Source organism: Harpia harpyja, chromosome W (assembly GCF_026419915.1).
Source record: "Harpia harpyja isolate bHarHar1 chromosome W, bHarHar1 primary haplotype, whole genome shotgun sequence".
NCBI classification, from domain to species: Eukaryota; Metazoa; Chordata; class Aves; order Accipitriformes; family Accipitridae; genus Harpia; species Harpia harpyja.
In genome coordinates this window covers 32410839-32435534 of record NC_068968.1, presented here as the reverse complement: position 1 = coordinate 32435534, position 24696 = coordinate 32410839, and the positions used below count along the sequence as shown (strand labels likewise).

The 24696-nt window shown below is 41.5% G+C and overlaps 1 protein-coding gene across 1 annotated transcript; it reads right to left on the bottom strand.

The window, feature by feature from the left end:
* Window positions 1-14519: 14519 nt before the first annotated feature.
* LOC128136222 (iron-sulfur cluster assembly 1 homolog, mitochondrial-like) lies at window positions 14520-21370 on the bottom strand. The gene is made up of 4 exons (XM_052775452.1): window positions 20867-21370; window positions 19867-19920; window positions 17924-18029; window positions 14520-14958 (listed from the first exon to the last, which is right to left on the bottom strand). The coding sequence occupies exons 1-4, from the start codon at window positions 20888-20890 to the stop codon at window positions 14810-14812; spliced, it is 333 nt and encodes a 110-aa protein (XP_052631412.1). The 5' UTR covers window positions 20891-21370; the 3' UTR covers window positions 14520-14809.
* Window positions 21371-24696: the final 3326 nt, after the last annotated feature.

Here is a 24696-nt window from a genome sequence, read left to right as displayed (position 1 = left end):
AGTTTGAGTAGATGTTACCACAGCATATCCAGCTTTTCGCCTTCCTTTCAATACAAAACTTCTCCCATCAGTGAATAGCTCCAACTCCGCATCAGGCAAGGGTTCATCCCGCAGGTCAGGTCTACTGGAATACACCTGTTCAATAGTAGTCAAACAGTCATGATGCAATTCACTGGATTCAGAAATCGGGAGTAAAGTAGCAGGATTCAGAGCAGAAGTCACTGAAATTGCTACATCATCTTGTTCCAGCAACACAGCTTGATATTTAGCTAACCTGCTTGGTGACATCCAATGATGTCCTTTGTTTTCAAGGAGAGATGACACGGCATGTGGTACAAACACAGTAATTGGTTGGCCTAATGTTAATTTCTGAGATTCTTCAATCAATGTTACAGTAGCTGCTACTGCCCTCAGGCAGGCTGGCCATCCTTCACTGATTTCATCTAATTGCTTGGAAAAGTATTCTACCGGTCTTTTCCAGCTTCCCAGTTTTTGTGTCAAAACTCCTAGTGCCACATGCTGTCTTTCATGTATATACAAATAAAAGGGCTTTCTTAAGTTCGCAAGTCCTAAGGCAGGGGCTTCCATAAGCTTTCTCTTAATTTCATCAAAACTTTTTTTACATTCTGGTGTCCATTCAAGGATCTCCTTAGGTCCCTTTATGGCAGCATACAATGGTTTGGCAATTAGTCCAAAATTGGGGACCTATAAACAACACCATCCAGCTATTCCCAGAAATCCTCTTAATTGTCTTTTTGATGTAGGTACAGCGATTCTATAAATCGCTTCTTTCCTTTCATTACTTAATTCTCTTTGTCCTTTCATAATTTCAAACCCCATGTATTGGACCTTTTCCAATCTGTGCCTTTTTCTTAGAAACTTGATATCCCACCAGGCCCAGGAAGTTAAGCAAACTAATGGTGGCTTCCAAGCATGCCTCATAACTATCAGAACCGATTAGCAAATCACAGCATCATTATCACTTTGCCATTGTTCCAGCTCTTTAGCCAGTATGTTACCGAACAAGGTGGGGCTATTCTTGAATCCTTGGAGAAGAACAGTCCAACATAGTTGCATCTTTAGCCCTGTAGTTGGATTTTCCCATTTGAAGGCAAAGATGGTCTGGCTTTGCTTATCCAGAGGAATACAAAAGAAAGCATCTTTTAGGTCCAACACTGTAAAATAAGTATTATTGTCAGTGACTGAAGCAAGGAGAGTGTATGGATTCGGAACCACAGGGAGAACATCTACTGTTCTCATATATTAACTTCTGGTAAATTCTGTATCAGTCTATACTCTGAAGAATGAGGTTTCTTTACAGGTAAAATTGGAGTATTATATTCTGATTGGCATTCTCTTAATAGTTCATATTCCAAAAAGGAGCTTATCGTAGGTTCTAAGCCCTTTTGGGCTTCTAGCTTAATAGGATATTGTCTTTTTCTTACCAGCTGGGCTCCCGGTTTAAGTTCAGTCTTTACTGGAATCACATTCTTTGCTCGTCCAGGTATCTTCAATGCCCACACCAAAGGTATAACTGCGTTTAGTACTTCTTCTGGAATATCTATTTCTTCATCAGGATTCTCTTCAGCTATTAAACATATCTGGGCTTTCCAAGCTATTTCTGCAGGAATATGCAGCTGAACAGAGTCTTCAGAAAATGTTAGTTGTGCATTCAATTTACAAAGTATGTCTCATCCGAGCAGTGGTAAGGGGCATTCTGGCATATAGAGAAATTCATGAGTTAATTTAGTATCACCAATTGAACACTCCATAGGTTTTAAAAACAGCCTTAAGGTCTTTTTCTCTGTCACACCAACAACATTTATTTTAGTTTTACTTAAGGGTCCCTTACAACTAGTTACTACAGAATGTGTGGCTCCACTATCAACTAAAAAAATCTATTATCTTATTCCCCAGCTTAACTGGAACCAGAGGATCAGCTGGGGAGATTTTAATAGATTCCTCCAGTCCCCTTCAGTCTAATCCAATCTCTGTCATTACCTCAATAGCCTCCTCTTTTCTTTTTCCCTGATTATTAGAAAGATTAGGGCATTCTTTTCTCCAATGTCCCTCCTTTCTACAATATGCACATTGATTTGTTCCTAAAGGGATGTTGTAATTTTCTCTATCATAACTTCCCTGTCCTCTTCCCCTTCCTTGGAATCCACTTCTTCCACGTCCCCTTCCTCATCCTCTACTTCTCCCATCATTTAGGGCAGCTACTAGGAACACCTGAATTTTAGCCCGTCCTCATTTTTCTTTCTCAGCCTCCTCATCTTCTATTTTCATGCCACTTTGCACAATCTCTCATAGAAAGCAGAAGGGGTCTCTTTATCCCTTTGTCTTACTTCATATAATTTGGATACTATGCATCCCTTTATGATTGCTTTGATATGATCCAATCACCTGCTTCCAATTTAACAAATCAGAGGTGGTAAATGGTACATGCACATATACTGGTGTTTCTTCTGGTCCCACTGCTTGTCTAAGGGGAGCCTGCACTGTAGGTTTCTGTTATTTTGTTCTTCCTGAGACTGGACTCATATTATCACTTTCTTCATCACTCGAACTATTTGCCTCTGAATTCTTAGGGGGGGATACTGGTAATTGTACATACTCTTCATTTTCTCCAGTCTCAGTTTTTCCACCCCCACATCCAGTACAAGACTTAGTTCCCTTTCCTTTTTTTTTTTTTCTCCAGTGCATCAATTTGATATTTAAAATCTACTAAGCCACATTTTTTTGAACATTCTAATCATTTCTCAAAGTAAAGAATAAATCAACATAAGGTACCTCATCCCATTTTTCAGTCTTTCGACAAAACAACATTAATTACAATATCGTATTATATTTCAAAGATCCATTTTCTGGCCACTTCTCACCATCCTCTAATCAGTATTGTGGCCACCACTGATTACAATAACATTTGAATTTATCTTTTGTCAGGGGATCCCCACCAAATTTATTCCAATTCTTTAGGATGCATCCTAAGGGAGAGCAGGAGGATATTTCCTGAGAAGCAGTAGCGCCCATTTCGGTACCGAAAACAATTTATGAGGGACGTCTCCCTTCGTCTTCTGATGCGTATCCTCCTTGATACGTCTTACACAGGATCCAATTTAACCAAATGCTGACCAAAACAAGGGATGTCTCCCTTCGTCTTCTGCTGCATACCCTCCTTGATACATCTTACACAGGATCCAAATGCTCACTGCTTTTCAGTAGTTTTCCTCCCCCCCCCTTTTTTCTAAAGAAAATACCTCTTTTAAATAGCGTTGCACAGTTGTGTCGCTCACCACCCAACCACAGGAGAGGAGCTGAAGGAATCCCCGATCAACAGGTCGGTGCATGCTGGAGTCCACTCAGTTCTTTTCTCCCCATCAGGTGCAGCAAGATGATCCGGGCAAGGCTGTCAGTGTGGTCCCAACTGGGTCACCAGAAACTGCTGTCCCTCAAATGGGGTTCATTTACCCAGTGTGCAAGCCAATAATACACAGAGTCGAGGTATTTTCAAATTAATTTCATTGACGTGCATGAATGGGTGCCTGTCTCAAGACAGCACACCTTTGTCTCAAAAATTCCCACATTTATACACTTAACTAATACATATTCATTGTTGTTTTCCTTAATGATTGGTTCTTTCTTCTTTGTCCCTCATGTAAATTAGTGCACAAACTCTATCTTCGTCCTTCATTGTCTTCTTTTGAGTAGGTGGTATCATTTGAGTAGGTGGTCAATGAGTCAGTGGTCGCAATCTCCCCCTGTAGGAATTACCTTTTGCCTACTTCTTACTCTGTCTTGGCAGTTCCAAGCGGTTCTTCAAGGTTTCTAGGTCAGAGTACAATCCATTACCTTTTCTGACATAAACATAAAGCCCCATTGTCTAACAGTTAGTTCCTAAACCCTAAATCATGTCTAGTTATTGTTTCCCTATTTTAAATATTAACCGATGGGGGCTGTATACAGGACTTTAGCAGCTCCCTGGTTATTTCAATCATATTATACATATTAATTGATAACACTATGGCAGTCCTCAGACGCAAAGTAACCTACCTAAAATTACTGTAACAGTAGAAACCATGCTGTATCTATCTCCTCCAAATTGTTCCTTGGAGATTTGAGGTTACATATGAGAATCCAGAAGGTATAAAGATGGCTTTAACTTTTTCTGAGTTATGCAGGAAGGCCACTCACTGCTATTAAACTGGCATTTTTCTTAGACACACACACTCAGAGCAAGAGTAAGATATGAAAAAGAGATACGAAGCCAGAAGTACTTTGAAGTCATGGGGATGGGGAGTAGGGGAGGAATGTGGTTAGTGTAGCTTTGACACAGATTCTCCACTCTGCTGTTCAAGTGGGAGCAAAGATGCTCTGATGTGGTAGACTCTCCAAGCAGAATGGTCACAGTGTATGCAAGCCATCGGCTGTAGCAGATCCATAAAAAAGCCTGTTAATCTACTTCAGGGCCAATGTAGAGTTAAAAAACCAAGGTGTAATTCAAGCAGTATTGATTTGAGAATCCATTCCTTTGTTTAAATGAGAAAATTGTTTTCATTGATCCAACTCCCACTGAAATCCAAGCCAAGATTTCCACTGAATTCAATGTCAGGAGCAAATAACAAGCTTAGAATAATTAACTGCTCCTGTGCATAAGGGCCAAACATAAACCACCATGAGCCTCTTTCTTCATGTCCCAGCTATTCATGTTTCTACTATTTGGAAATTATTTCAGAGTATAATGTCTGAGTTCTCATATTCAGGAACTGTCTCTTGAAATTCAGTCTCAATTATTTTCCTTCTTTTAGTTTTTATTCTGTTGTTCCTGGCTAATCCCATTTGTGCTATTCTGAGACATCCATAAATAACTATTGTATTGGGTTTGTGTGGCAGGGTTTTGGTAGCGGGGGAGGGAGGCTACAGGGGTGGCTCCTGTGAGAAGCTGCTAGAAGCTTCCCTGGCTCCAAGTCAGACCCACCTCTGGCCATGGCTAACCCAATCAGCAACAGTGGTAGCGCCTCTGCGATAACATATTTAAGAAGGGGAAACCTGCAGCAGAGAGAGGAGTGGAATGTGGGAGAAACACCTATGCAGACACCAAGGTCAGTGAAGAAGGAGGGGGAAGAGATTCCCCTGCAGCCCGTGGTGAGACGGCAGGCTGTCCCCCTGCAGCCCATGGAGGTGAACAGCGGAGCAGATGCCCACTTGCAGCCCATGGAGGATCCCACGCTGGAGCAGTTGGATGCCCCCGAAGATGGCCATGACTCCATGGGAAAGCCTGTGCTGGAGCAGTCTGTGCCTGAAGGACTGCAGCCCGTGGAAAGGGACCCACGCTGGAGCAGTTTGTGAAGAACTGCAGCCTGTGGGAAGGACTCACATTGGAGAAGTTCGTGGAGGACTGTCTCCAGTGGGAAGGACCCCACGCTGGAGCAGGGGAAGAGCGAGGAGTCCTCCCCCTGAGGAGGAAGGAGCGGCAGAGACAATGTGTGATGAACTGACCACAACCCCCATCCCCCTGTGCCACTGGGGAGATGAGGTAGAGAAAATCGGGAGTGGAGTTGTGCCCATGAAGAAGGGAGGGGTGGGGGGAAGGTGTTTTAAGATTTGGTTTTACTTCCCATTATCCTGTTTTGATCTGATTGGTAGTAAATTAAATAGATTTTGTTTTTTCCCCAAGTTGCGTCTGTTTCTTGCACATGACCATAATTGGTGAGTGATCCCTCCCTGTCCTTGTCTCGACCCACGAGCTTTTCTTTATATTTTCTCTTCCCATCCCACTTCAGGGGGAGGAGTGAGTGAGCGGCCTCGTGGTGCTTTGTTGCCGGCTGGGCTTAAACCACGACAACTATCAATACAGGCTGCTCATCTTCAGAAGTGTGTAATTTAGAAATGGAAGAAATCTCAAATGATGGCTGGAGCCTTTCCTCTTTCCTGAAATGCTGTATTTTGCACAGTACCTCCCCATTGAAACATTTGTCTTGGATCAAAGAAACTGGCATAGGAAGGCAATTTTTTATCAAAACCACATAAGGCAGTATAAGTTTTTGCAGTGGGTCACAAACAAGATTTTTTGGTGCCTTCCAGCAACAGATATTTGTGACTTAGATTTAGTCAGCTGCTTGAAGTCTTCAGATATGAAACTGTCTGGAATTCTCATTCCTGTTCTTGGTGATTCAGCATTTTCCTTTGCAACATCTATATGTGAACAACTATTACTAATAGACTCATGAGAAAAAAAGCTTTGTTTGTCACATGCTGCAGCATCCCAGTTGTTAGATTTTACTGCTGACTGTATAATATGGAAGAGATGTGTGTTTGCTCCAAAAGTAATTGGTACTTTTGCTGCTCATTTTTAGTATTTACAGGGGATGAACTGGTACTTTTGCTGCTCATTTTTTTTCTATTTGCAAGAGATGACAACAATTCTGACACCTGAAAAAATATAGGAAATTTTCCACATTAATGGCCCGGGACTGTAAAAATAAATTCTGTGGACGACTTGAAAGATTTCTTTTTTATTATTATTACTTATATTTTTTAAACACTAGAAGTTTTGATAAGAGTCTGTGGTAGGTTGACCTTGGCTGGCCGCCAGATGCCCACCAAGCCACTCTATCACTTTCCTTCCTCAGCAGAACAGGGAGGGGAGAAAATAAGATGAAAAAGAACTCGTGGGTCAAGATAAAGGCAGTTTAATAAAAGAAAAAGCAAAGGCCGTGCACAGAAGCAAAGGAAAACAAAAAGATTTATTCTCCACTTCCTATCAGCAGGCGATGTCCAGCCATTTCGTGGGAAGTAAGGCCTCAGTGTGCATAGCGGTTGCTCTGGAAGATAAATGCCTTAATAACGAATACCCAACCCCCCTTCTCCTTTCTCATAGCTTTTATTGCTGAGCATGACGTCATATGGTATGGAATATCTCTTTGGTCAGTTTGGGCCAGCTGTCCTGGTTGTGTCCCCTCCCAAGGTCTTGCTCACCCACAGCCTAGTCGGTGGTGGGGTGGGGTGAGAAGCAGAAAAGGCCTTGGCTCTGTGTAAGTACTGCTCAGCAATAGCTAAAACATCCCTGTATTATCAACACTGTTTCCAGCACAAATCTAAAACATAGCCCCATACTAGCTACTGTGAAGAAAATTAACTCTGTCCCAGCCAAACCCAGCACATTCTCCACTCCATATTCCATACCATTTACATCATGCTCAGGTCCCACACTATCCAATACATCCTCATTAACCACCAACCCCCTTCACATCCTTTGATACAATACACAGATATCATTCCCTTAGTCTATGGACCACCCCTGTGAAATGTCCATAAAATGCCCATAAAATGTCCATTGAGTTCATTTAGTCCATGACTTCGGGCTCCATCTGTTATGGTGGTCACTCAGGACAGGAGAGGTGGTGTGTTGCGTGGAGTTATTGGGCACCAAAGCAGCTCAGGTTGGGTCACTGCTGCACTTGCAACTGCTTCTTGTGAGTCTCGTCCTCCATTGGTTCAGGTGGTTTCTGCTGTAGTACTTCCGATAACATGCAACTCAAATCATGGGTTACAACAATGTAAAGGTATATCTATTACAATCTCCACCCCTGGCCCCTTTGGGCCAGGTTATAGGGTTTAACGTTGCAATGAACTCCTCTCCTTGCCCCTGCTCTGGCTTGGACTTATCCAGACTGCAGTCCCTTAGGGGTATACCTGCTCCAAGTGGAGCCTTATCTATGAACCAGTATCTTCAGAGTTATACCTGCTGCGGCATGGACTTATCCACAGCCACAGTCGCTTTGAGGTGCACCTGCTCCAGCGTGGACTTATCCATGGGCCACAATGCCTTCAGAGGTATACCTGCTGCGGCACAGACATAACCACGGCCACAGACACTTCGAGATGTACCTGCTCTGGCGTGGCCTTATCCATGGCCACAGACACTTCGGGGTGTCCTGCTCCCATGTGGACTCATCCACAGGTCACAGTCCCTTCGACTTGAGTTCACACTGGAGTTCCAGCCTGTCCAGTACAGCAGCACAGGAACAGCAGTGAAGCCCTGGCCATCTGCCAGCCCAGGCACATCGCCATTGCTGTTATCAAAATGTTCCAAGGTACAGCAGAGTAAGATGAGAAGCAGTACAGCAAACAGCAAAAGCAAAAAGCAGCCACTAATGAGCACTAGACTGTAATGTACAGTTAGGCAAGCAAGCCCCATGGGAAGCACATTTTCTTTGAAATTTTCAAAACCTGCAGTACACAACTATTGCTCTGAGTCTTTTTATACTACTTTACAGTTCTGCCATGAGCTATGTCTATCAAATGAGAATGGCAAAGACCTCTGTTAAATGTTTAATAATCTTTGGTTTTAAGGGTTTATAATGTTCTAAATTATTTGTAGAAAACAGAAGTTCTTAATAAAAAGAATATTGTAAGAGACAGCTTACAGTGTCCTTGCAGCATATATTTCAGGCTCCCAGGGACATGGGCAGATGATCCCTAGCTCATCTTGATATGGTAATTTAAGTAACCTACACTCACTATATAGTTATTTGTCACTTCACTGGAGTTTTCCCACATTTTAGCAAAAGAAAATAGGTGCCCCTCTTGGAGCAACTAAGTGCACAACACAACATATTAACATAAACTCATCAACTGAGGTTCAGGCACTTGTTTCCCAAATCTGCTGCAGGAGTGGCAACTTCAAACAGAGGGGATAAGTACACAGGAACTTCTCAAAATCATTTCAGCAAGATTTGCCAGAGGTTTTTCTGTTTGGTTGAATCTCAGTTCATAGCTTGAATAGTAAAGGCAGAAATTTGGGAAACATATATCTCCAGGAGAAGCAATGTGTGATTTCTCTTTTTAACAAAGTTTCCAAACAGCAGTTTTTAAATTATTACTATTTACACCTGAGTATTAATTTTTTTGCATTCATTAAAAATTCACTAGAAAATAAACTTTGATTATACAGTTCAACCAGCTCTAATTTGCAAACATGAGGACTGTACTCTGCAAATCTCTTATGAAAATGGAGGATGACAGTTTCCAGGAGGGGCCGAAGCACATAACACCTATCTGCTTCATAAGATCCCACAACATTAAGTCCATTAGTACCTTGCCTTTTGTCCTCATTTGATTGCTTGTTTGCATTTAAGCTTCTTATGTTAAACAAGCACAAGGAAGGAAAGAATATAATTAACAGCAAAGTAATCTAATATAAACACAGTTTTGCCAGACTTCATACAACAGGTCTATGCAAATGATTCACCATGAACAAATGAAAGACTAAACCAGATGTCTGAAGAAGGAAGTGACTGGGTGGAAATTCTCTGTGTGAAATGAATTCTACTACTCAGGTTATTTCAAATTTTTGGAGGTTCATTGTTTCATTAGCTAATAAGGGGAACTTATTCCTGCTATCTAGACCTGGTTTCAGTAAGATACAGAAGGAAATTATTACTATGCAATACAATCATTATGCAATCAGTAAAAACCTAAAATAAGTAAGGTGTAGGGAATGAAAGTATTTCTACTGTGAATGGAGACTATACAGTCTCAGATTCTTTGCCCCATTGGACTGCATCATTCCAACAAGGAACTTCTGTTATCTTAGAGATTAAAACTAACAATTGGAAACAAATCTGCAATAATTTGGAATCAGACACAACAGTAATGAAGTACATTAGCACACTACTAGCAGGTAGAGGAATGCTTAAAAAGACCCCAAACAAACAAAAAACCCAATGCTTTAATAGTAAAAAGAATTGCCCTTGGACACAGCTAGTCAGCAAGCTTGTCTGTTACTCTTCACATCAGGAGGTCTAAATCGATTTGATATTCTGCATTTCTACAACCAACAGTCATCCTTCAAGAACAGATAAAAAGCACAGGATGGAATACACAGAAGGACAAACAGCACAACTTAACAATTGTTATCATCAGTATAAGCAAAAGTACTTCAGTATACAATAGGAAATTTAGAACATGGATATCAGGAGAGAAGTGATTCTTGTTTTGAAATGGACGGACTAGAAGCTTGCTGTCACTCTGTGGCTATAGGTATCTGTTCCCATGAACTACTATTTCAAGTCAAGCCTATGAAAAGAAGCAGTGGTTATGACACTGCAGCTGGACATGGTCTAGGACTCTTGGATTCCACAGCTTGAGGGCTTGGTGAACACTATTATTAAAGACACACACGCTAAGAAATGGCCCACTGAAATAGACTGTAAAAGATGAGGGTGAAGAGCTTGCTTAAATTCAGCTGATAATCTTCTAGCACTCTATTCCTATTTAAGAAAAATGCCAGATATTTTTATATAAAAATTACTATTCACATGCTGCTCAAACCCAAATGTACTGGTTTTGGCTGGGACAGAGTTAAATTTCTTCATAGTAGCTTGTATGGGGCTTTGTTTTGGATTTGTGCTGGAAACAGTGTTGATAACACAGGGATGTTTTAGCTATTGCTGAGCAGTGCTTACACAGAGTCAAGGCCTTTTCTGCTTCTCACACCACCCCACCCGCGAGTAGGCTGGGGGTGCCCAAGAAGTTGGGAGGGGACACAGCCGGGACAGCTGACTCCAACTGGCCAAAGGAATATCCCATACCATATGACATCACGCTCAGCAATAAAAAGCTGGGGGGTGGAGGTTGGGGGGGGGGATGTTCAGAGATATGGCATTTGTCTTCCCAAGTAACCGTTACACGTGATGGAACCCTGCTTTCCTGGGGATGGCTAAACACCTGCCTGCCGCTGGGAAGTAGTGAATGAATTCCTTATTTTGCTTTGCTTGCCTGCACAGCTTTTGCTTTACCTATTAAACTGTCTTTATCTCAACCCACGAGTTTTCCCTCTACACCTTTCCCTCAAGCATGGTCTACCTAGCTGCATTCCTATGTCTTCAGCATGTTAGTACTCCAAAGTTGTCATACCCACATCTATGAACAATTCTCTAGACCAGCACGACCTCTGGATTTTCCAGCCTCAGTATTCAGTTCCCTCCCATCTCAATGCCTTCCTGTCTGACTATAATGGTGGTGAGGCACTGGAACAGGTTGCCTAGAGAAGTTGTGGATGCCCCATCCCTGGAAGTGTTCAAGGTCAGGTTGGACGAGGGTTTGAGCAACCTGGTCTAGTAGGTGTCCCTGCCCATGGCAGGGGGGGTTGGAACTAGACAATCTTTAAGATCCCTTCCAAACCAAACCATTCTATGGTTCTATGATAATATCATAGTCCCTGTTGTCTACTACATTTCATTTCTACTCTTTTGAATAACTGTTCAGATCAGTTGCCTAGACAGACAAGTTATCTCCTCTTCTGCACAAGCAAATAGCTTCACTAAACAATGTCACTTTTAGACAATCAGGAAAACAGGGCGTTTTAGGGTGGTTTCGAGGATTCCCGAGAAGGCGAACACACACACACACTGACTATAAGGGGAAAAAGCAAGCATTTATTAACTACAGATATGCATTATGCTAAGGGTATCTTGTAAAGCAAATTAACATACCGACCCGAGGACTGTGAGGAAGATGGACCATCCATACATTCTTGTGCTGTCTTGCGTCGCGAGCTGTCCTGGTTTCAGCTGGGATAGAGTTAACTGTCTTCCTAGTAGCTGGTACAGTGCTATGTTTTGAGTTCAGTATGAGAAGAATGTTGATAACACTGATGTCTTCAGTTGTTGCTCAGTAGTGTTTAGACTAAAGTCAAGGATTTTTCAGCTTCTCATGCCCAGCCAGCGAGAAAGCTGGAGGGGCACAAGAAGTTGGCACAGGACACAGCCAGGGCACCTGACCCAAACTAGCCAACAGGGTATTCCATACCACGTGATGTCCCATCTAGTATAGGAACGGGGAAGTGGGGGCGGGGAATCGCCGCTCAGGGGACTAGCTGGGTGTCGGTCGGTGGGTGGTGAACAATTGCACTGCACATCATTTGTACATTCCAATCCTTTCATTATTACTGTTGTCATTTTATTAGTGTTATCATTATCATTATTAGTTTCTTCTTTTCTGTTCTATTAAACCGTTCTTATCTCAACCCATGGGTTTTGCTTCTTTTTCCCGATTTTCTTCCCCATCCCACTGGGTGGGGGGGAGTGAGCGAGCGGCTGCGTGGTGCTTAGTTGCTGGCTGGGGTTAAACCACAACACCAGCGGGTGCCAAAACACGCCTCGGTTGTAACATAGGGAGCCTATGATGCATGCGCTCGCTGGCCAGGCGCGCTGCATGAGCCATAGCCACCCTGTCTATTGGTTCATGGGCTTTGTACACGCGGCATATTGTCATCATCCAGCAGTCACGCGCCAATCATGCACACAGCTGTACTGTGCAACAGCCCGCTGCCCGTCCTCCCCCAGTATTGCTCAGCTCTCTTATCTCTGTGGTCAGCATTCCAAGCAACAGGCAACAAACCATCCATTTTCTGTGCTGACTGCATTTTCATCAGCTATCTACCTCTCCCCCAGTGTTCATCCACGGACCAAAATCCCATCTTTTAACCCATCCGTATACACAGGGATATAAAAAGGATGGAATGATATTTCTCTCATACTAGCTTTAGGGAAGGCCCATAGAGAGGTTTCTGTTTCTGCCTGAGCACCAGTGGAGAAAGTGCTGAAGACTTATCAGCTTGAAAGAACTGGCCTGCAGAACAACAACTCTGGTTACGAGAAAGTAAATTAGTTTAATTTCCAAAGAAAAAAAATGGCCTCCTATAATCATAGGATTTTAATTACTGACTGTATTAATCTTAAAAAAAAAATAAAAAAAAAAGCCCCCTTTTAAAATTATAAATGGTTTTCCTGTTAGCAAGTTAATCTCATGAGAGGAGTTAAACAGACCTTACCATAAGCTTTGTAAGCGGAAAAACCCTAGTACTGAGTCAACTTGCTAAATAGAGCGAGTTGTAACAAAATTAGTAACAAACTGTGGTGGGTTGACCCTGGCTGGATGCCAGGTGCCCACCAAAGCCATTCTATCACTCCCCCTCCTCAGCTGGACAGGGGAGAGAAAATATAACAAAAGGCTTGTGGGTCAAGATAAGGACAGGAGAGATCACTCACCAATTACCTTCACAGGCAAAACAGACTCAGCTTGGGGAAAATTAAATCAATTTATTACCAATCAACCAGAGTAGGGTAATGAGAAATAAAACCAAACCTCAAAACACCTTTCCTCCACCCCTCCCTTCTTCCCAGGCACAACTTCACTCCCAGATTCTCTACCAACCCCCCAGTGGCACAGGGGGATGGGGAATGGGGTTTACAGTCAGTTCATCACACGTTATTTTCTGCCGTTTCTTCCTCCTCAGGGGGAGGACTCCTCACACTCTTCCCCTGCTCCAGCATGGGGTCCCTCCCATGGGAGACAGTCTTCCACAAAGATCTCCAACATGGGTCCTTCCCCAGGGCTGCAGTTCTTCATGAACCACTCCAGCATGGGTCCCTTCCACAGTGTGCAGGGGGACAGCCTGCCTCACCATGGTCTTCACCACGGGCTGCAGGGGAATCTCTGCTCTGGAACCTGGAGCACCTCCTCCCCCTCCTTCTTCACTGACCTTGGTGTCTGCAGGGTTGTTTCTCTCACATGTTCTCACTCCTCTCTCCAGCTGCAGTTTCTGTGCCACCACAACTTTTTTGTCCCCCTTCTTAAATATGTTATCACAGAGGTGCTACCACTGTCACCGATTGGCTCAGCCTTGGCCAGTGGCAGGTCCGTCTTGGAGCCAGCTGGCATTGACTCTGTCAGACATAGGGGAAGTTTCTAGCAGCTTCTCACAGAATCCACCCCTGTAACCCCCCCACTACCAAAACCTTGCCACACAAGCCCAATACACAAACATTACTACAAATAGCTAATGAAAGTTATGAGATTCCTTCCTCTCTCTCTCTCTCAAAAAAAAAGTTCATAGCTTTTTGCACACAGACAGCATGTGAGAATATATACACATTCTGTGAACACCAGGAATCGGAATTTGAAGGCAGTTTTACCAGTTTTGTGATTTAAGTCAGTCAAGACAAATAGAAACAACAGAAACACAAGCAGCCTGTATATATTCTGCTTTAATATTTCAGCACCCAAATATATTTTGTTCTTGAAAACCACTTAGTAACTACAGCAGAAACTGTGCCTTCAACAAGGCAAGGAACAAGACTAAAGTTGGGTTAGCATATTTTGAACTATTGCTACTAGCAGTGCTATGGCAGCCTACTGTTAAATTTGCACATGAACTGCTTTCTGGACTTCCCTAGATTTATGGGAAAATAAACCACTAGACAAGTCTATACATAAAAACATCAGAAACCTAATAAGACAAATTATTTATCTACATAATCATAGTGAACTTTGAAGCTGAGGAGTGTGTGTCTGTGTATATAGATATTTAAACACACACACAAAGGTTGGGGGTTTTTTTCCAACTCAAAGCAGAATAAATAGGCAATATATTCTTGCAAATGGCTTTTAGATGGGGAAGTGCAAGTGGATGCAAGTGGAGTGGACAAAGAAAATGGCAGAAAATGGCAAAGGAAAAGAACAGTGAGATTTTATTTCCATGGTACGTGAAAACACAGAAATGCTACAGCACTTAATGTTCTTACTTTCTGGGTCCCAATTAATCACAAATTGCAATGTAAAAACATCAGTGCAGGGTTTTAACACACAATTTAAATTTTCAAAATTAATTAACTTTATTTTCCTTAATGGCATCCACACTTTGCACAGCCTAAGAACCTGAAGAAAATGCATTTGCTTTTGAAAGCCACATATTCAGCAAGTGTTTTACAGCTTTCAAAGTCAAAGAAATAGTCCTGAAATTTCAAATATTAAAGCTTTCTCCACAGCCACATGTTCCTTTGATATTTGGATTATTGAAGACAAATTCACTGGACAGTTTGTCTTCCACATAGTCCATTACAGTTCCTAGAAGTGTCAGCTGTGCTTTCTTCTCAATAAAGATTCTAATCCCTTAAAGACAACAAAGAAAAAAAATATCACATACAGCAAAAGCATTCATCATTCACTTTGAAATGTTCTTCCAACCAGTGATAAAAGTGGAAGCTAAATACAAAAATCTGTCAATATAACTCATTTTCCCTAGCCTAAGATAGGGCTTTCCCCCCCCCCTTTTTTTTTTTTTTTTTTAACTCCTCAACTCTAGCTACAAAATTCTAGCAACAGTCTAGTGCTGGTATTTGTGTACATGTACGCATTTATTTTCATTCAGATTTAAAATCATGATACCCAGAGTAATCAGTTGTAGAACTTGGGAATGAATCTCAGTTTTGATACTTCCTTTCCCATACATTATAGTCAGTAACCCATTTACTACTGTTCTTAAAGCTTGTGCATCCAACAAGAAAAAAAAAAATCCCTAAAAAAACCAACTGAAGAACTCTTCTCTCATGAGGAATGTCCTTTGCTCTGCCAAAATTATTAGGTCTACACAAATTATTAGCAATATTGAAACCTATACCAAGGTAGATGTGTGAACTTTTGAAGATATCATAACCTTTAAAGACTAAGAATTAATTAGTAGTTCATCTGCAGAACTAGAAGGATCTCCTTTTTCTAAAGCATGCAAAGTATCTACCAGCCTGGAAAGTTATTGAACTTTAAAACTGCAAGTATGGTATAAAGTGGTTAGTATGAATAGACTGCTTTAGCTGTCCATAGACTAGGAAATAATAAAAATAGAAGTTTAAAAATAGCATCAGTAGCAGCAACAAGAATTCATTAAGTTATAGGAGAGTGCTGGAAAGCTGTTTCATGATAGTAGAAGTTGAGATGAAACACTTTAGTAAAACAGCTCAAGTCTGTGGGCAACTAAGTTGAACCTCCATGTTTTTCTTAGTCAACCTGGACAGTAATACACAGGGAAAGCTAAATCTAATGAAAGAGAACCTGAACCCTGAAGCAGAATCACAATTCTGTATTAAGCATCAGCACTTGCTAACTAAAAGCCAGGAGAATTGGGTTGGTATCCAAAGCCACCAGCTCACTGAGCAGAACGATACATAAAAGTCAGAGCCCTCAGTGGAAAGCTGTCTAGAAGCAATCAAAATAAAACAGAAGGTACACAGCCACAACTGAAACATTGTCTGGCTTTGCAGATTAAGGCCTCTGTCACGATTGAGGGAAACTGCTTTCATCTCCCTTAAGAACCAAGCCAGGAACTGCCTTCTGAAAAATGTGTTTTCAGCCCTGTAAAGCCAGAGCAGCTCTGGAATCAAGCAGAGAAGGCAACTCCAGGAGCCAGTTAAATCTGAAGTCAAGAAGCACCTGCAAAATTAGGTGGCAGTCCTGATCTCATCTACTCTATTTCAATTTAATAATTTGCTGAAGTTACAACTAAATTTTTTTTTTTTTAAAACAAAAAAATAATTTATAAGTTGGTCACAGATATTTTCAAGGCAGCTGGAATTTGAGCTCTGCCAAGCAGCACAGCTTCTATAAGAAAGTAACTGTGTGTCCTGCTTTCAGCTGGGATAGAGTTAATTGTCTTCCTAGTAGCTGGTATGGTGCTATGTTTTGAGTTCAGTATGCAAAGAATGTTGAGAACGCTGATGTTTTCAGTTGTTGCTAAGTAGCGTTTAGTCTAAAGTCAAGGATTTTTCAGCTTCTCATCCCCAGCCAGCAAGAAGGCTGGAGGGGCACAAGAAGTTGGCACAGGACACAGCCAGGGCACCTGACCCAAACTGGCCAACAGGGTATTCCATACCATGTGACGCCACATCTAGTATAGGAACTGGGGGGAGTGGGGGCGGGGAATCGCCGCTCGGGGACTACCTGGGTGTCGATCGGCGGGTGGTGAGCAATTGCACTGTGCATCATTTGTACATTCCAATCCTTTTATTATTGCTGTTGTCATTTTATTAGTGTAATCATTATTACTTTCTTCTTTTCTGTTCTATTAAACTGTTCCTATCTCAACCCACAAGTTTTACTTCTTTTCCCGATTTTCTCCCCCATCCCACTGGGGGGGGGGGGGGGGGGGAAGTGGGTGAGTAGCTGCGTGGTACTTAGTTGCTGGCTGGGGTTAAACCACGACACTGATATCCTACTCTTATTCAAATCTCCTACTTCGCCACCAGTTGAAAAGTAACCTTTCTGGATGCAAACACAGCACAGTTCAATAATGTATAAAAAAAATTTAGCAATTTTTAGAAGAACAGAAACCAAGACAAACATTATTATGCCTTTCTAAAAATGCATGCTTGACAAAAACATCACCAAGAGAAGTTTCTATAAAATTTGGAAATATTTATGGAACTTTCAGTACTTTGATAATAGACCTATGATGGGACTACTCAATGAAATTATCAGGCAGCAAGCCTAAATACCAACCTAAGAAAACAGTTTCAAACATAATGCTTATTTAAAATTATAGAATGCATTGTCCCAAAACAATGTCAAGATCAAAAGCATAAAGACATTAAAAAAATAAGTCAATTATAAGGCTAGTTATAGAAGACAGTTGGGAAAACTCTTTGCAAATAAAACCTTTACTTTGTCAAGCCTTATTTTAGGTATGTTAGTAAAGTATCCTTCTGTCCATGCCTTGTTATGTATTCTCTCAGATATTTGCTATTGGCCACCTCCAAAGACAGGAATAAAGGGCTAGGCCATTTATTCTGACCCAGTACAGAGACTTTTTTGTTGCTATCATAGGGAACTCCAACTTAAACCAACATGGGCATGAAATGAAGGTTGGATCAAGGATATTCCTTGTTTCCTCTACAAAGCTGCAGATTTTAACTAACTGATTACTTTTACATCTTCACAACAGAAACTAAGGTGACAACTATAACAGAACACTAGAACCTCTTACAATAACTTGGTACTTTGAAGTCCTAACCTGTCCCTTGGCAAACTTGTAAATAGGTTATTCTTCCCACACACACAGTTTTGCTTTACTGCATCAGAAACTCACCATCTTGAACTACTTCTTCATCAGAGTCTCCTTTTGACTTTGTATATTCTAGCGTGTAAGAAAGTCCATTGCATCCTCTTATACGAACACCTACTTTCACACCTACCTAAAATAAAACATTTATTTTTTTTAAACCTATTCTTGAACACCAAAATAAAAAGTATGCAGAACAACAAAAAGCTGACATTTATTCTCCCTTGCCTCAAGGCCAGTGTTAAAATAGAAGTGAACTAGTTTAATGGATTAAAAGGTAACATTTTTATCTTATAAAATTGACTACCAAGGTAAAAAGCAGACATCAGATGTTTGCTACTGTGGACCAAGCCCTAAAGCATGTTAAAAAATAAAAATTTAAAAAAATAAAAATCAAAGTAATGAACTGTTGACACTCCTTGGTGCTTGATCTCATAAAAGTCAAACACCAAAGACAGATGTTTTTGTGACTTCAAATGAAAGTTTATTCAGATGGTAATTCAGGCACTATTTTAAGATTGTTGACAGTAACATAATTATGAAGTTGTGAGGCCAAGCCAAGGGCAGTTGCTAGATTTTTACATAACTCCTATAATGACCATCAGAAATCTACTACTTCAATCCAAAGTTCTGAAAACACTACTTTACGATCTTCATTATCCGCATTACCATTCACACTTAAAACTTAATCCTCTCCTTTTTGCAAGTAAGTTTATTCATTTACTGTGTTAATCTATGTTAAAGCCCAACCTAGTCAATACGTTTGTAGATAATGGATATGGATAATTTGCAATTATCCAACATGACCCTGTAAGTCAAACAGGGCATCTGTGCAAGTAAAGAGCTGAGAAAAGGTTGTAGGAGAGGTTGATACAGGTTGTTGAAAATGAACTGGAAAATGATTTGTGCACAAGGATCTTCCAAAAGTATCTGTACCACTTTCCACACACAAATGCTTCAGTACGTAATTTGAAAAGTATAATAATCTATATAACCAATGTTATGATTAAAAACGTATCAAAATGTATCGCTTGATGACAAGTGGAATCTCAGACAAACAGCACTTGTTCTTTTCAGACTAAATACCCTCCTCCACAAGAAGGGCTAGAAATCACGGGTTGGAAAACATGAACACTATTTATAAAAGGGGGATGACCGATCAGCTAAGCTGTAGGCTTTGGGCTTCCTTAGGATGGTTTAAAGCATTAGAATGAAGAGTCTAGTTAGTTGCAGATGTGCAGGAAGCAAAAGAAACAATGGGTTTTATACAGAAGTAAAGGGAAATAATCTTCTTGAACTAGTACTTGCTGTAAAGAAGAAAACGTAATGCTTGCTTTTATAATGGTTAGAAAGCAAGACTGTGTGCTCTTCCCAAGAGGAAAAGATGACATTCTCAATCAGCTATTTGTTGAAATACTGATTATTAAAAAAAACAAAAAACAAAAACAAACAAACAAACAAAAAAAAAAACAAAAAAAAAAAACCCCGACAACATTGTCTGGCAAATTTCATAAGAATTATACCTTTTCCAATGGGTATGAATCTAACATTATTATCTATTTCACAACCAGAATGCCTTCAAGAATTTAATAACATCTTAGTATCAACAGCTGAAGATCTCTAGCCCGGCCAGAAGTCACCACTATGCCATACTAGAATAGTTGATTAAAATGTGGCTTCAAAATATTTTTCAAGCTTAAAGGTGGCTATTTTTTTTCCTTCAGTTTTACCCATCTCAAAAGTAACTGTATAGTGAAAGGTCATTACAGTCAATTATTTTCTGCATTTTACTTTATATAGAAATGAAGCTTGATAAACAAACTTATACTGTCCCATCCAAAAAGAGACACCAACATCTTCAAGTTTTTCAGTGTTTATTTCAAGCTGCTAGGTTAGCCAGAAATGCTTTGTAATAATCAGCAGTGCTAATACCTTAGTATAATCTGCAAGATAGCCCTGTTTGCACTTACATGCTCAGGTTTATCTTTAAGAAGCTGTTTTATCTTCTGAACAGCTGATGGGGTCTGAAAGACAAATATATGCATATGCTTGTATGCAGTTTAAAAAAAAAATTCAAGTATGCTACACACTTTGTAATACATGCAAGTCACACACTGCAAACAAAAAGTTCTTTTTATGCAATCAAATTTTGTCTTAGTTTACAGTTAAGTTTTGTCTCCTATGCAAAGTCCACCTACAGCACCAACCATCTGACACTGTCAACTAGCCTTTCTTCTACTTGAAACCAATGCCTCAAGATACATACTGCAAAACTACAACTCAATTAAACAGTTCTGTTCTAGTCAAAACGTTGTCATATATGCATTACAGAAATGTTTATCCCCTTCTCATTAACTTATGAGGGGAACTATGGCTTTACAGAAGATAAACTCATAGTTCATATAGAACTATCTAGTTGCTGCAGAAATGCAGGACTACATACACAAAATATACATGAAAGAGTTCCCTTACGTGCTTACAAGTTTCCAAGAGATTAAGTGAAGTTTTTATTACTAGCAGATTCAAACACACAAAGCAAACTTCTACTAGATTTACATTAGAATACCTTTTCTAATTAGCGCTATTAATGTCCAGTTGCTACAAGATCACTACAATACAGGAATTACCTGCCCAGACAAATGACTGAACTAGACATACTTAGTCTGCCCCCGTCAATGCTGAGGGCTGCACCTCCCTCTGGAGTAAACCTTCCCAACTGTACCGCCTCTGCAATACTGCCACAACTAGTAAATGCGCTTTCTCAATTAACACAGGGATACAGAGTCTCCTTAAGAACAACCTACTCGCCAGTTTCTGTACTGAATTTGCATTCTTCAGAATAAATATACTTCTTAGAGTGACTGTGCAAAACCACCCCACGTGAAAGTGACAAGACCGGTCTTTCCCCCTTTTCCTACTGCCTGCTGGCCGTTATCAGGCCAGAGACTGCCCACCGCTAGCACACCGTACCGCAGTTCCGCTTTCTCTAAGCATCGTCTCTACGCAGGCGCAGATGAGAAAATACCAGTCTTCTCACTGGGAGCACAAATGCACCTGCGGCAAACTCACAAGCGGGAATAGGTCCTTTCCACCTCCTTGTGGACCCTTCCTAGCGACCAAATCCCAAAGCCAGAGCGCAGCTGGCAACCTCGGAGGGTTAACAGCGCTCGCCCGCAGGCTTACGGCCCTGCGCAGCGGCAGCACTCAGAAGCACAGAGTGCAGGTTCGCCTGCTGCTGGGACAGGCATACAGCACCGCCAGCCACGTACACAGGCTCGACAGCACGGCCCGCGCCGTCCTACTGTCACTAGCAGCCTAGAGGCATTGGCGTAACATCTGCCTCAGAGCGGATGGACGGTCAGGCCGAGGGAAACCCTTCAACCCAGCCCTGCCCATAGCACAGTTCTAACGCCCACTCTCAGGACAAAGGCACAGGTCAGAGAGGCCCATGACCGGCATCCCACGGGGCAGGGTGGGGCCCGCCACGCCTCCAGCACTGACCAGGGTGAAGGCAGCGCGGGTAGCCTAGATCTTCCTCTTACTCACGGCCCGCACCGTAGCCCTCACGACGGACGAAGCCATGACCATCTCAACGCCTTCCTCTCCTATCTGCCATGAGCACAGCTGACATGACGCCACGACGCATAACGTACTCCCTGCACCCACCCCTATTGGGCAGAAGCCCATGATTGGCAGTTAGCAACGGCCCTGCCTCCTTCCCCGGCACGGCCCCGGCCACTACCGAGGGGGAACTGTTACGTCAACTATTATAACCCCGCTGCCAAGCAGCGTGTACATGCCTTTTTATTTTAAACTCTTAGACGTTGTGCACCCAGGAAAGGAAGGGCGTTGCACGTAGGAGGGCTGTTCGCAGAGATAAGCAGGCGGGTGATGCTGAGGCTTCGCCAGGGGAGCAGGAAGCCCTTCCCTTCAGGCCTCCACTGGCAGTCCCGAAGGGAAGGCAGGGAGAAGGGAAAAAATAAAATCTCCCCTTTGATTTTTTCAGGAACAGCATCAGATACTAGTTTCTAACTCTATTCCACCCCCACCCCCCAGGCTCCCACTAAAATCGAATTAGTATATAGTCCACCTCTCCATGTCTACAAAAAACATAGTAAAAAACCATAAAGATTTATTGACGATAACACAGAAAAATATTTTAAAGCAGCTTGGCATAAGGCTATACAATTTTAAACGTTGGTATCTCAGGCAAAAATCTAAGCATAGAATAGTTTAGCTTTGGACAATTTAAAGTATGCAAAACCAGGAAATGGTCACCTGTAGGACAGGGTAAAGTTGATGAATCACAGCTGGATAATGAATGCATACAGTATATGCACACAAGCAAATATTTTTTCCTCTGTATGTCCTCTTCCCCTTGAAACTTCCTCTTTTTTTGCTCCACTTTCCTTCTGGATTTATGTCCAACAGTGGTTTGGTGACTGCGCTGTGGTCGCAGACTTCAGGCACTCTTCACCACTTACATGGGCCTAAGATGCATGCCTGGTTCACACTCATCATGTTATTTCTTCCAGCCCCAGAAGATGCTGAAAGAACTGTATTCTGCCACTCCCAAACTGCTCGTGGCAGCCCTATGGAGGTACATTGGGGTAACTTTTGATACTCAGGAGAAACCTTGAGAGCCTTGGCACAGGAAGAGTAATCACATTGCTTTAATTTGAATGATGGCTACACCAGAAGGAAAAAAAATGCCCGTTTTCCATTTCCTTTGACAGCACCCTTAAACATGCTAGACAATACTTTAAACCTATATTTACCTTTAATTTATGAAGTTCAAACACAAGTAACACTTCTGCATCTCATTACTGGATCTAGTTTGGGTAATGGACTCATTGCATGCTTAGCCAGTTTTAAATAGCTTAATAGTAAACATGCAGATTTTTTTTAATTTTTTTTTTACATACATAATTATGCCACTCCTCTTTAAGACTATGACGGAGGCATAGTACTTCTACCTCAAATATAAAAATCCAGATAGCAAATGTTTAAAAAAAAGCTGAATTTTCTTTAGCTACACAAAATATATGCAACTTGTGCACACATTCTCATCTAAAACACACCTACTTGTGGGAGGGGCTTAAACCTTCTATCAGCCTGAAGTAGATGTCAGTAATATGTATACTTATAAACTGGAAGCTTCTGTATGAATGCAACTAATACATCATTCACAGTTTACCATGCAGATATGAAGAGCTTTACCTTCTTGTATTTCCTTAGTATGCTTCCAGTCATCACTCTTCAGTCACCTTTCTGTTGAATATGTCTTGGCATAAAAAGACTGAGTATGAGCTAAGAAAATAACCTTTTTTTTTTTAAAATGCTTTTCATCTTCATTACATTACCAAAAGAAAAAAAGGCAAAAATCAATATTAAAACCTAAATAGTTCAAGTGAATAATAAGAAAGGTTATCAATAACTTCATTACTATAGGAAAAAATATTTTCTTTGCCAGCAGGTACCCATTATAAGTAATCATTTAATGCCCAGAAGATTTACTAGTGAAGATTATTTTTGATGCAGCTTTTCAAAATCTTATAAAAATTTGATCAGGTTTATAAAACAAATTCTTGTATATTAAAGACATTTAAATAAAATCTTAATAGATGACAAACCTGTTTTAAATATATTTATAAAACAAATATCACGACAACAGTTAAATTGGGACAGTTGGATTTGTGGTCTTAAGATATGAACATGGTAACTTTTTAAAAGGAAGATGAATTAAGATAATCTACTAGTTATCTAGCTATCTAACTAAGATTAAATAGCTAGACAAGGTAAATTAAGCTATATACTTGACCTTGCTTGGTTTCATCTTAAATAGCAGTAGCTATTGCTGAAGCATAGTCAAAATACACTTCAAAGCTTATTTTTTATAACATATTAACAAATTAAAAGCAGAGGTAAATATTTTAACTGTTAAATCTTCACAATTAAACAAAAACATTCTTTCACGTTACTGCAAATGAGAATGCAGGTAGGTTCATCTTTTTGTCCTCCTGTGGCAAGTTGACCCTGGCTGGATGCCAGGTGCCCACCAAAGCCATTCTATCACTCCCCCTCCTTCTCAGCTGGACAGGGGAGAGAAAATATAACAAAGGGCTTGTGGGTAGAGATAAGGACAGGAGAGATCACTCACCAATTACCTTCACAGGCAAAACAGACTCAGCTTGGGGAAAATTAAATCAATTTATTACCAATCAACCAGAGTAGGGTAATGAGAAATAAAACCAAACCTCAAAACACCTTTCCTCCACCCCTCCCTTCTTCCCAGGCACAACTTCACTCCCAGATTCTCTACCAACCCCCCAGCGGCGCAGGGGGATGGGGAATGGGGTTTACAGTCAGTTCATCACACGTTATTTTCTGCCGCTTCATCCTCCTCGGGGGAGGACTCCTCACACTCTTCCCCTGCTCCAGCGTGGGGTCCCTCCCACGGGAGACAGTCCTCCACAAACTTCTCTAATGTGGGTCCTTCCCACGGGCTGCAGTTCTTCACAAACTGCTCCAGCATGGGTCCCTTCCACGGTGTGCAGTCCTTCAAGAGCACACTGCTCCAGCGTGGGTCCCCCACAGGGTCACAAGTCCTGCCAGAAAACCTGCTCCGTGGGCTCCTCTCTCCACAGATCCGCAGGTCCTGCCAGGAGCCTGCTCCAGCGTGGGCTTCCCACAGGGTCACAGCCTCCTTCGGGCACCCACCTGCTCCGGCGTGGGGTCCTCCACGGGCTGCAGGTGGATATCTGCTCCACCGTGAACTTCCATGGGCTGCAGGGGGACAG